This window comes from Cherax quadricarinatus, chromosome 26 (genome assembly GCF_038502225.1).
Source record: "Cherax quadricarinatus isolate ZL_2023a chromosome 26, ASM3850222v1, whole genome shotgun sequence".
NCBI lineage: Eukaryota > Metazoa > Arthropoda > Malacostraca > Decapoda > Parastacidae > Cherax > Cherax quadricarinatus.
In genome coordinates, this window is record NC_091317.1 from 33350681 (window position 1) to 33364363 (window position 13683).

The following is a 13683-nucleotide window of genomic DNA, read 5'->3' on the forward strand; positions in this document are numbered from 1 at the left end:
GATGGGAGTGAGTACTGTACCTAATGGAAGAGAGCTTTTCACTGTAGCTGCCTCTGACTTTACTGTTTACTATTACTCTGTGTTCTATTTGTTAGGAAGTTATAGATCCATCCACCAACTTTTCCTGTTATTCCTTAATCACACATTTTGTGCACTGTTACACCACGATTGCACTTGTTGAAGGCTTTCACATTTTGTTTGTCCTCCAGAGCAACCAAGACCATGTCAGAGTGGTCCAGTAGTTGGGACTGGCAGGAGCAACCTGCTCTAAACCCATGCTGCCCTGGGTTGTACAACTAATGGGTATCTAAGTGGGTGGCAATCATGCTTCTTAGAACCCCTTTCAAAGATTTTTACAATGTGGGACGTTAGTGCTAATCAGCCTGTAATTCTTTGCAATTGCTTTACTGCCACCTTTGTGGAGTGGGGCTATGTGTTGTTTTTAATGACTGATGAACATGGAGTTCCACAAGTCTGGGCCTAGGGCAGAGTGCATGGACATGCCATTTATTGTTTTTTCAAAGTCTTGTGGTTTTAGGATAATAGATTATTGAATTAACCAAATTTTGAGTCTTAGGCTGTCTACTCTTAGTCTGGTTAAGGCTCACTAAATGCTGTATTCCTTGTCTCCTGAATGGTTCCTTAAGCTTAAGTTCAATATTTGTCATTTTTCTGACCAGTGCCTCCTTCGTACTTCAAATATACAGACCCCTTTCAGCAGCTCTGATTCTTTGCCTTTGCCTGTATAAGAAGTCTCTCTTTCTAGTTTACATCTTTTTTCTTAAAGGAATGTACACCTTGAGCATACCTCAAGTGAACATCAAAATGGTATACAATACCGACAGGTTGTTAGGTAAGACACATATGCAACAGTTAGACAACTTTATTCCGAAACGTATAGGCGTATACTGTATAGGCGAAACGTTTCGGAATAAAGTTGTCTAACTGTTGCATATGTGTCTTACCATACCTCAAGTGCCAAAGTTAATTCTCTGACTAGGTTTGGAATATATATATTTACTGTAGGAAGTCTAAAATGGTGAATGGGTATACATATACATGTAACTGAAAACTGCGGTTTTAGTGAAATGCCGTAAAGTGGGGCCTTCCTGTAGTATTTCTCACCTGTTTAACAAATTTTTACCATCTGATTTTGTTCACAATATTATCAAAGCAAAATGGACTATCATAAATCGCTTTTATTGCAGTGTATATTCATAAGTGATAAATCCATAAAGATAGTGCCTGGAGAATGGAAGGTAATCAGATAATGAAAGGGTAGCTCCAATTCCTTGGATCGAGAGCCCTTCACTGGCCTCAAGCCACCCCCATGAAGGGTTTAATGATAAAAACCTCATTGTGTAATACAGTATTTGATTAATGAATATAACAGAGCCATACCTAGAGATGAGTAGAAACATAACTCACCATCATTTTTGTAGTGTTTGTTATGTGCTTGTAGAAGTATCTTAATACGGTCCAGAGGCGCCACTGTGGTCTTCGCACACATTCCTGCCAAACCTGAGAAGTAAGCATTCATTGTTACTTGTGAAATTGTTACAAAAAATGCAATATCTATAAATTATAGACATCTCCAGAGAATACTAGAAGATCTGCCCCTCTAGCATTCAGCCTGTTTCTGGGTTTTTGTAACAAGTAGTCAGTATACTGGTCCAGTTATCCTTTAGAATTACAATAAGTTTTAATATTGCTTTAGAATTGCGACTAATAGGATACTAACTAAATAAATAAAAATTGAGATGTTTATTCACAAAGTTGTTTAGGTGGACAAAAATCAAAGTACATAAATCAATTTGATATAAATTAGGATACAAGCTCCTACACTTCTCTTGTAGTAGTATAGTGCTGAAGGCACAATTTATATCTTTATGACTCTTAAAGTACAGTCTAGTATGTTGTCAGCAATTATAACAATACTAGTATACAGTGGAACCTCTATTTTCGTTTCCCCTGGTTTTCGTCGAATTCAGTTTTTGATGACTGTCAAAATTTTGTCCCAATTTTCAATCACCTCGGTTTTCGTCCATCATACCGAACGAACATGTCCACCTGCCTGCCTACACAAAGCGTTCCACGCACGGGTTCTGAGTCAGTCTGCCTTTGTTTCTCGTCGAGTGAACATTACCCTGCGCGTTCATGCGAAATATTTCTTAATAATCCATTGTTTTTAGTGCTTATTTATTGAGTGTGACTGCTAAATAAGCCACCATGGGGCCAAAGAAAGTTCCGAGTGCGAGCCTTTTGATAAAGAAGGCGAGAAACACAACAGAGTTCAAGAAGAGAAGGATTTTGAAGGGTTTGAGGCTGACTGACACCCCTATGCTTGTTGTGGAATCTATTGTGGCTTTGGGTGAGTCCATGGGGTTGGATGTGAGTGGCCAGGATGTGGAAGAGTTGGTGGACAACCATAGGGAAGAGCTAACCACTGAAGAGCTGCAACACCTTCAGCTGGAACAGCAACAGATCACAGCTGAGGAAATTGCTTCAGAGGATGGGGAAGAGAGAGGGGAGAATATGCCTTCTTCAGTACGTATGGCGGGCTAGCTGCGAGATTTTCAAGGATAGCTCCTGGTCCAAGGGGCTGACCAGGGCATGACTGAGCAGGACTCTGTGTGAATGCCTTGAGAAGATTCCAGAGCAGTGAGAGGACATGCCAGTGCATCGTTTCAGTGTAAATTGTGGAAGTGTTGTGCAGTTTGTGAGTTGGGTGTGGGGAGTGCCCAGGTTGGGACCAGGCAGTGCCTCCCCCCATTCTGCCGGGGGGAGGGGGAGGGGAGGGGGCCGGGTGTGTGGGTGAAGATGACGCAAACATTGTTGGCTTTGGCGAGTCACATGCCCATATCTTTCATGATGTGCATGGGAAACGAATTAATGTTGTGTTTGTTGTAGGCAGGACAGTGTGAACAACAATGCACAATCAGTGTGTAGGGAAGTGCCCCTCACCCCCCTCCCCAGGCCTTGCCCCACGTGTAGTAAACAATGACCCTCTCATAACCGCTCACCCTCCCACCTCAACCATTCAACTCTCCCGCCTCACCCACCCAACTCCCAGTGCCACCACAACTGTAGAGGATACTTTCCCCTCTCAGCCCACGTCAGGGATGCCACTGTATGGACAGCACCGTGGAGTTCGACTGCAAGGCAGCTGTCAGGTGTGCCACAGGCAGTGTGCACTCAGTTCCTCAAGCTTCAACATATGTGTACACGGTGGGTGTCTGGGCACCCGGAGGGCTCCAGGTGGAAACATCCAACAGCCCCTCCCAGCAGAAGTAGGCGACAGCTGCCGCGCCTTCACCTTTACAAAGGGCCGGGGATCGTCAGTCAACTTGGCATCCACCAGGACGTTGACACGTCCCCAGGGCGGCTCTCCCTTGGGCTGCTAGCAGAGTCGCTGGCCTCTTGGACCTCTTGGGGAGGGTCGATGGTGCTCCTGCAAGCAGCAGTTCCTGGCGCAACTTGCTGCTGTTTGCAATGGCTGTCTGGCTGTCCTGCCGAGGAGGGACAGGCACCTAGCAATGTCTGCTGACAATGGATGAATTCCCTACAATGTTAACTGATCATTACTCTGAAAATTGTTCATGACTGTAATCATGTGTTCACGATTCATTACCTTTGAAACTTGCCATGATTGTGACCAGCTCTACCTGGAGCTCATTACCTTTGTTAATTCTCATTATTGTAACCAGATTTAGTTCATTACCTTTGTAATTAGTCGTGAGTGTGACCAGCTCTACCTGGAGCTCATTACCTTTGTACTTGGTCATGATTGTGACCAGATCTAGTTCATTACCTTTGTAACTTGCTCAGCTATCAAAACTTTGGAGCCCAGTTCCTGGACCAATTATGTACCTCTGTAATCTTTTGACTACCGCCCACAGGATGGGTATGGGGTACATAATAAACATATTAAACTTAACTTCAGTGATCAAGGACATGTGTAAAAACTTGCATTTGTGGATACAGTGGTGCCTATGCTAACTGTACTATGGTGTAGAAATATACCTAGTTGGATGAATTTTATTGAAGCTAGCTGGCCCAGTGGCTAACGCGACGGTCTGGAGTTTTGAGACACTCTTACCGTGGATTCAAACCCCATCGGTGGTATGGTTTACTTTGTCTCAGACTCAGCCTTGTGGAACTCAATATTCATCAAGAACTCTGAGAAACCATTATCCTGCACCTTATATATTCTAAAGAGTAGCAGCCAAGATGCACATGTTGTCCCAGTCCTTAAAAAACATCAGTAAGGCCCCACTTCACAAAGATGGCAATAAAGCAATTGCAGAATGCTTTGTCACATAAAATTTTTTGAAAGGGTCTTAAGAAGTAAGATTTCTACTCATTAACAACAACACAAATCAGAGCAGTGTGGGTTTAATACAGGCCTCTCCTGCCTTTCACAAATGCTGGATCATTATGACAAGGTCTTGGATCCATTGGAATCAAAGCAAAATGAACATGTAGTGAACATTTTAACAAGTGCAATAGAATATATATTTTATACTTGGCAATTTACATCCCAGCTTTCATATGTAAAATGCAACTTGGATCAAATATAAATATATAAATTATTGCATATTACATATACATACACATACATTATACAGATAAATAGTGCCAAATTATTCTTTCCATAGAGGCTCCTAACAATGGCTTTCCGAAGTAATGAAGATAATGCATTCTCCACCCCTACTTTGGTTTAGTGGATTGCTGAATACTGATTCATACTTAGACTTTTAGAATCTCACTATTTCTTTTTCTTTATCAATGTACAAACCTCCAGTGATTAATAGTCCAATTCTACACGTAGGTCTTAATTTGGATTTTGCATGTGTGGAAATATTTGGGATTTCTTTGCAACATCTTGGACAGCTTTTTGTTCCTTTTGTGCTTCTTTTGTCTGGTATGAAAATTTTAAGTTTCTGTTCTATCTCGGTAACCTCTAGTCTAAAATTCTAAGATATTCTTTCCTCTGTTGTGACATTCATGTTTTTAAGCAGTTCGGTAACCCTTTCTTCTTCTGTCCATTCTTCTACACTCTTTCTATATTTGATCTTTTAGGTTTCCTCAGCGGTAGATACTTAACCCTTTCAGGGTCTGTCCCGTAGATCTACGGCTTTACGGTGAGTGTCCAAACCGTAGATCTATGCCAAAATTCTAGCGCTGTCAAATTTAGCGCAAAAGCACTCATAGGCCTACATGTGAGAGAATGGGTCTGCGCCGTGGGTGTGTGCCGTAAACAAAAAATCTAGGCGCCTGCATAGCATTGTGGGAATGCCGGCTCAGTCACCCTTGTTCACCATGCCTCGTCGCAAGTCAGCTCTCACTCCCCGGAAAATTGGGACTCTCCTCTTCCTGTCTGATAGTTCTGACACTGATGGAAGTGGAAATGAAGACGAATTCTACGGCTTTGATAAGTTAGTGACCGAAAATAATGACCAGGATATCGATAATAGTGCAGAAAACCCCGACGATCCTCGACCTTCTACCTCTGGTGTGGGCACTCGTGACTCACGGTCGGGTGTTCCTAAACGTAAGAGAAAACTAATATTTTCGCGTGGCCAGGCCTCTGACTTCAGTAATGACGATGATTCTGACGTGGATTGTGATTTTATTGTGCTCGATGATCATTCGAGTAGTGATAGTGAGGAATCATATTCACCAGTGAAGCGTCTGTATGTTCGCCGCCGCATGCGCTCGGGTAGTGTACCCTATGCTGTGCCCAGGGGACGGAGTACATCCCGGAGTACATTCCATGGCCCTACACCCTTTTTAGGTAGTGATAGTGAGGATGATGTGGCTACACTTGGCATGGATGAGCCACAGGCATCAGTGGATGGTGTTAGTGGTGCTGGTGGTGGTAGTGGCACCGCCATGCGTGACTCACCGTGCCACGCGGGGACCCACGCTGCTGACTCGTCAGTTCAAGGACAAAGCGGAGCGTCAGCCATCAGCCCACCACAACCACAACCACCCGTACAACCAGCCTATGATGTCCAGTATCCACCAGAAAACCGTATGTGGGATTGGCAGCAAAATCCCAATTTTGTTCCCAAGCCTCACCACTTTGATGACTCTCAAAGTGGAATTCTACCTACCTGTCCCCTTGGAACCACGGCCAATGAACTGGAATTCTTTGAATTATTCTTTGACCAGCCATTGATGGAAATTATTGCCAGGGAAAGTAATAAGTATTTTCAGTACACCATGGCAAATACGATCTTATCACCACAGTCAAGACTACACAGGTGGAAAGAGACGACTGTTGCAGAAATGTATTTGCTTTTTGCAACAATAATGCTTATGCCTCACGTCTATAAGCATAATATAAAAGCATACTGGTCCACAGATCGGCTAATTTCTACCCCGGTCTTCAGTGAAATACCAGTGAACAGGTTTATCTTACTGTTACGTATGTTGCACTTCTCTGACAAAACCTGACCTGACAGAAGTGACAGGTTATACAAGATTAGAAATGTTTTCATGTATCTCAAACAAAAGTTCAGGATATACTTTTATCCATTCAAGAATCTTGTAATTGACGAGTCTTTGATTTTGTTCAAAGGTAGACTGTCATTCAAGCAGTATATACCGAGCAAGAGGAACCGCTTTGGTATAAAACTGTTTGTACTCTGTGATTGTGACAGTGGCCTGGTGTTGGATATTGTTGTATACACGGGTAGTAAAACATTGAAAGATACCAAGATGTTATTGGGTATCTCAGGTGACGTAGTGAGAAACATGATGACACCTTATCTTGGTAAGGGGCATACATTATACATGTATACCGATAACTGGTACACAAGCCCATTACTCAGTGATTTCATGCGAGTGAACAAGACAGATGTGTGTGGCACAGTGCGTTCTAATCGTAAACATATGCCCAGGCTCAACGCAGGTGTTCGTGGTGATGACGTGCAGGTGTTTACTGCCAATGACATCATGGCATTACGGTGGCATGACAAACGAGATGTCACATTGTTGACAACCATTCACCGTAATGAAATGCAAGACAGTGGCAAAGTTGATCGAGTGACTAATGAACGTATTCGAAAACCAGTGTCAGTGATTGATTATACACAAAACATGCGCTTGGTTGACAAGTGTGACATGCAGATTGGTTTTGTTGACTGTGTTCGTAAGAGTTACAAGTGGTACATGAAACTTTTCTTCCATCTCATGGACATTTCAATGCTCAATGCATATAATATGTACCAAATAAAGACTGGTAACAGACCACCGTATGGTGAATTTTGTTTGTCTGTTGTCAGACAACTCATAATGAAGTACCAGGTAACAACACCTGCAATACAACATGGTCCTCGAATTCCTCAGGATATACCCAAGCGTTTGAGGAGAGAAGGTGATCATTTCATAATACAGCTTCCTTCAACTCAAAAGAAATTTGCTCAGAAGAGATGCATTGTCTGTGCACAAACAAAACGACGGCAATAAAGACGCAAAGACACTCGGTTTATGTGTGAGGAATGTAATGTGCCTCTGTGCATGGTGCCTTGTTTCAAGGAGTTCCACAAGCTCCAGCAGTTCTAAAACCATGTCCAGTGATTGTAAATATGTAAATATATGATAGAACATTAGTATTATACAATATTTGTGCATGTTTATTGTAATAAACAGTGGTAAACAATATGATAACTTTAGTGCGGTTATTGTGTTCAATACAGTGAGTTTATATATATATATCAATTATATACAGTATTGGTCTCTCGGACCCCAAATGTTAGTAGGAATAGAAAAAAATTGGAAAAGAAAAGAAAAACAACTAAAACAACAAAATAATATAATACGCATATGTGGAATTCGTCGATGTTGCCACCACCACATCATTTTCTATAAACTTCTTGGCACTGTATCTCGGTAAGTACTGATCAGATTCTTATTTTTTTTTGTTTTATTACCTTCACAAAAATATGCTCTTTAATTCTGTAAGAAAAAATAATTTTTTTTTTTTTTCAAAATTTCTTGGACACTGGTGCGTGACTTCAGATTTTGGCCTTGGACCCTGAAAGGGTTAATGCAGACCTTGCAGATGGATCTACAACTTCCTAATAAATAAAACAAAAAGTAATAGTAACAGTAAAGTCAGTGACGGCTCAAGTGAAAAGCTTTGTTCCACGTGTCGTCCTCTGCTGATACCAGAATTTGCATAAGTGTCATCCATTGAGGACACTGCAAATCTCCAAGCACACATTAACCAAGTCTTTAAATGGTCCACAGAAAATATGAAGTTCAATGAAGACAAATTTTAATTACTCTGCTATGGGAAAACTCTAGGATATAAAAACTATATTGGAGTATAAAACAAATTCCCAGAACATAATAGAGGGAAAAACTTATGTGAAGGACCTGGGAGTGATAATGTCAGAAGATCTCACTTTCAAAGATCACAACAATGTATCTACCATATCTGCTAGGAAAATGATAGGATGGATAATATCCTCTGGGGCTCTTCATATGCCTATGAAAAGCATTTGATACAGAGGGCACTCTCTCAAGTACCTAAAATTTTATCTTAGTGGTAGACACCAGTATGTGTACACAAATGGCATAACCTCCAATACTCAGCCTGTAGTTGTTGGAGTGCCACAGGGAAGTGTCCTAGGTCCTCAACTCTTATTTACATCAATGACCTCCCAAATGCATCGCGACTCCTTAAACCAGTTCTATTCGCAGATGACACCACTTGTGTCTTCTCCCACCCAAACCCAGCGAACTACTTAAAATATCAAACTGGATGACTACCAACAAACTTACTCTCAATATAGACAAAACCTACTTCATGTTTTTTTTTTTAAACAGCCTAAAATATCCAGCTAAACATCAATAAATTTTTTACCCATTACAAGACACACTGAGGGCAAATTTCTAGGTCTCCACCTTGACAGTAATCTTAAATTTCAGACCCACATCCAGCATATAACTAAGAAAGTTTCCAAAACAGTAGGTATCCTTTCCAAGATACGATACTATGTACCCCAACGGGCCCTCCTTATTTTATATCACTCTCTAATCTACCATAGCCAATCACCTCAAACCTTAATAACCCAATAAAAAGCGACAGTGCAGATGATCACAAACTCCAGTGCCAGACAACATACCCCACCTCTCTTCAAAAACATGAACTTAATACATATACATAATATACACTTTATTGTTGTACTTGCTACACATACAGAACATTAAACTCCAATATCAACCCTCCGCTCAAACTTCTAGACAGCTTCAACATAACACACACATAACATGAGGCACAAAACACCGACATCCCTCGTGTCCGTCTCACACTTTGCAAAAATGCAATGCACATAGAGAGCCCTAAGATCTGGAAAACACTGCCTGAAGCAGCAAGAAGTCCACTGCCCACAACAGAGTTTAGGACCATACTCAAAAATCATCTCATCTCTCAACAAACATACCCACACTATGTTAAATCCCAACCAAATTCATAGCAACTCCCCAAATACTTTATTATCCCTTAACTATTAAGCCATTGTTACAAACTTATAAATGTATGTTTGTATCACTAATGTACTACCTCATATTAATAACAGAGCAAATGAACTTAATTACAAACTTAAAAATGTATGATTGATTGTATCATGAATTGATTGTATCAAATTGTACTACCTCATATTAATAACAGAGTGAAATATAGAATTTGTATTCTACCACTCTTCATCTGTCTAGACTTAAGTACAGTGGAACCTCAAAAATCGAACTTAATCCGTTCTAGGAGCTAGTTCTAAATTCATAAAGTCTGAAATTCGAAGCAATATTTCCCATAAGAAATAATGGAAATACAATCAATCCGTTCCAGAAATCCAAAAATATTCACACAAAAAACACATTTTATAGAGATTAATTACAGTTTTACATACAACAAATACTATAGTTTTTAATTATGTATAGTAATACATATAAAATAACATTTTTACTTACCTTTATTGAAGATTGGTAATGGCATCTGGAAGATAGGGAGGAGGAGAGAGGGAGTTGGGGTTAGTGTTTGGAAGGAGAATCCCCCTCCATGAGGACTTCAGGTAAAGCCCTCTCTGGGGTTACTTCCCTTCTCTGTCTTTTATACCACTAGGACCAGCTTGAGAGTCACTGGACCCCTGTCTCACAAAATAACTGTCCAGTTTCTGGTGCCTCTTTAACATTTCCCTAAAATGGGACATGGTTCTGTCACTGAACTTGTTGCAAAGATGGCTTGGTTCAGCTTGCTCAGGGTGGTACTTCTGCACAAACATTTGGACATCATTCCACTTGGCACAAATCTCCTTAATCTTTGAAGAAGGCACCTCATCCACTCCCTATATTAACACCTTTCGCAACATCAGCCACCAGGCCCGGTGGCCTGGTGGCTAAAGCTCCCGCTTCACACACGGAGAGCCCGGGTTCGATTCCCGGCGGGTGGAAACATTTCGATACGTTTCCTTACACCCATTATCCTGTTCACCTAGCAGCAAATAGGTACCTGGGTGTTAGTCGACTGGTGTGGGTCGCATCCTGGGGGACAAGATTAAGGACCCCAATGGAAATAAGTTAGACAGTCCTCGATGACGCACTTACTTTCTTGGGTTATCCTGGGTGGCTAACCCTCCGGGGTTAAAAATCCAAACGAAATCTTATCTTCCTTGTTTTGTTCTTTCTTTGACAGGATAGAACCGATGGTCTACTTGTTTTTCCCATACATCCTGGTAAGCTCAACAAGTCTCACACCACTCTCATACTTCTGTATTATTTCCTTCTTCACATCTATGGTGTTTCTCACTTTCTTTACCACAGGGGTACCACTAGCAAGTTTCTTTGGGCCCATGGCAGCTTATTTCACAGTCCCACAAGCACTAAACACAACGAAATAATCGTAAAATGCGTGAATGAGAGCGCAGGTTAGTGTTCACTCAAGCATAAACAAAGCTAGACTTCTCACAGCGCCTGCGCGGGGACGCGGACAGAGCGGGCGGCAGACCCGTACCCGGCGGTCCGAAAATAGGGGTGCGTTCGATAACAGGGACACAGTTTGTCCGAAAAAATGGTCCTATTTTCGAAACGTTCGATATGTGATATGTTTGATTTTTGAGGTTCCACTGTAGTCTATAAGTATTAGATTAAATCTGCCAGAAATGTCTCGGCATGATAGTGGCTTTATTTGCTCCAATCATATTTTGACATGTAAACATGCATTGTAACCTTAGCAAAGAAATAAATACTTTATTTTATTTAAAGAACCTTCGAAACTAGGAACGCCAAGCCAATGAGGATTCTCCTCAAATCGCTTGTCCTCTCTACACTGGAATATTGCTGTACATTAACGGTCCCTTTCAAGACAAGAGAAACTGCAGACCTGGATAATATACAGAGAACTTTTGTGGCATGTATAAGTACAATAAAGCACCTAAATTATTGGGGACGGATAATAATAATAATAATCTTTATTTACTACAAGTACATGTACATGGTATACAGTCCTAGCTGACAACAATAACAACATACTACTACATAGAAAGCCACTTGTTATGCTGAGCATCTCGGGCAAATTAGGTCAGTGTCCCAGGATGCAACCCACACCAGTCGACTAACACCCAGGTACCCATTTTTTACTGATGGGGAACATTGACAACAGGTGGAAAGAAACACGCCCAATGTTTCTACTCTGGCTGGGAATCGAACCCAGGCCCTCCCCGTGTGAAGCGAGAGCGTTAACCACGAGGCCACCAGAGCCTTTGACCTATACTCCTTGGAATGCTGGTAAGAAAGATACATGATAATATACACTTGGAAAATCAGAGAGGGACTAGTCCCAATCTGCACACGGAAATTCCTATTTGGCAGGAGATGCAACATCCCCCCCAATGAAAAGCAGGGGCGCCATGAGTACGCTAAGAGACAACACAAAAAGTGTCAGGGGCCCAAAACTGCTCAACTGCCTCACACAGCATACAAGAGGATGATTACCAACAGACCCCCTGGCTGCTTTCAAGAAGGTGCTGGACAGGCACCTAAAGCCAGTACCTGACTCGTACGTCTGTGCGTGCAGACAGCAATAACAGCCTGGTTGATCAGGTCCTGATCCACTGCGAGGTCTGGTCATGGACCACTGCCACATGGGTGCCGACCCCTGAAACCCCCAGGTATTGTTTTTAGCTTTTTCCAATCACTGACAAGTATATACTCGAAAAACCAGAAACACCAGAAAGTTAGATTGCCTTGTCTTGCTAACTATAACATACAACAGTACAAACAGTATCAGAGACTTGAAAGTTAGTTTAGTTTAATATCTTCATAATGCACCCCATACCCATCCTGTGGGCGGTAGTCAAAAGATTAAAAGGATAAGAGAAATGTCATAATGCACAATGTGCTTGTCTGTGCAACCTGTTGCCTAATATTGCAGACAGGATACTCCTCAGTAACCTATGGCACCAGATGCAACATGGTTTCTATTATGCTGTTTTCATTCAATAGCTACTGGGTGGGGTGCAAATATAAAGGCAAACCTTTTAAAAGTATTATACCATACAGATGTCGATGGCATATATAAGACCAATACAAGTCATTAGTATTTTAGTACAGCAGTAACTATGCCTACATATGACATTACAACTAGGTTAACTGTCTCCAATTTGAAATGGAACGAGGTGTGAATGTACAGTAACACGAGGCCAGACAGATAGGCACAATACCACGATTTCGTGAGTCAAGTTAGGCACAAATTACTAACAGGAAATGTTGATAAACCTAAATAGATTCTCTCACAAGGGCACCCCGGAATAATAATAAAGTCGATGACTTACTTAAATATCATTTAACAAGAAAATGTAATTTTGATTTCCCAAACAGAAGTTTTAAAACCGGTGTTTAAACAGAACTAGTAAATAAGTTTGCAGAAAACAATATGAAGTTCAACGATGAGAAATTTCAATTACTCAGATATGGTAAACACGAGGAAATTAAATCATCATCAGAGTACAAAACAAATTCTGGCCACAAAATAGAGCGAAACACCAACGTCAAAGACCTGGGAGTGATCATGTCGGAGGATCTCACTTTCAAGGACCATAACATTGTATCAATCGCATCTGCTAGAAAAATGACAGGATGGATAATGAGAACCTTCAAAACTAGGGAGGCCAAGCCCATGATGACACTTTTCAGGTTACTTGTTCTATCTAGGCTGGAATATTGCTGCACACTAACAGCACCTTTCAAGGCAGGTGAAATTGCCGACCTAGAAAATGTACAGAGAACTTTCACGGCGCGCATAACGGTGATAAAACACCTCAATTACTGGGAGCGCTTGAGGTTCCTAAACCTGTATTCCCTGGAACGCAGGCGGGAGAGATACATGATTATATACACCTGGAAAATCCTAGAGGGACTAGTACCGAACTTGTACACGAAAATCACTCACTACGAAAGCAAAAGACTTGGCAGACGATGCAACATCCCCCAATGAAAAGCAGGGGTGTCACTAGCACGTTAAGAGACCATACAATAAGTGTCAGGGGCCCGAGACTGTTCAACTGCCTCCCAGCATACATAAGGGGGATTACCAACAGACCCCTGGCAGTCTTCAAGCTGGCACTGGACAAGCACCTAAAGTCAGTTCCTGATCAGCCGGGCTGTGGCTCGTACGTT

The 13683-nt window shown here is 41.6% G+C and overlaps 1 protein-coding gene across 3 annotated transcripts in view; it reads right to left on the reverse strand.

Moving 5' to 3' along the window:
• The window catches only part of LOC128691720 (solute carrier family 25 member 16), a 172533-nt gene that overhangs the window by 102723 nt on the left and 56127 nt on the right, over positions 1–13683 (reverse strand). For all 3 annotated transcript variants that reach the window (XR_011392461.1, XM_053780605.2, XM_070088911.1), the window contains exon 2: positions 1429–1521. Coding sequence is in view for 2 of the 3 variants with exons in the window: in XM_053780605.2 (XP_053636580.2) it covers positions 1429–1521 (93 nt within the window). In the remaining variant the exon portion in view is untranslated. The remainder of the gene's footprint in view (positions 1–1428; positions 1522–13683) is intronic.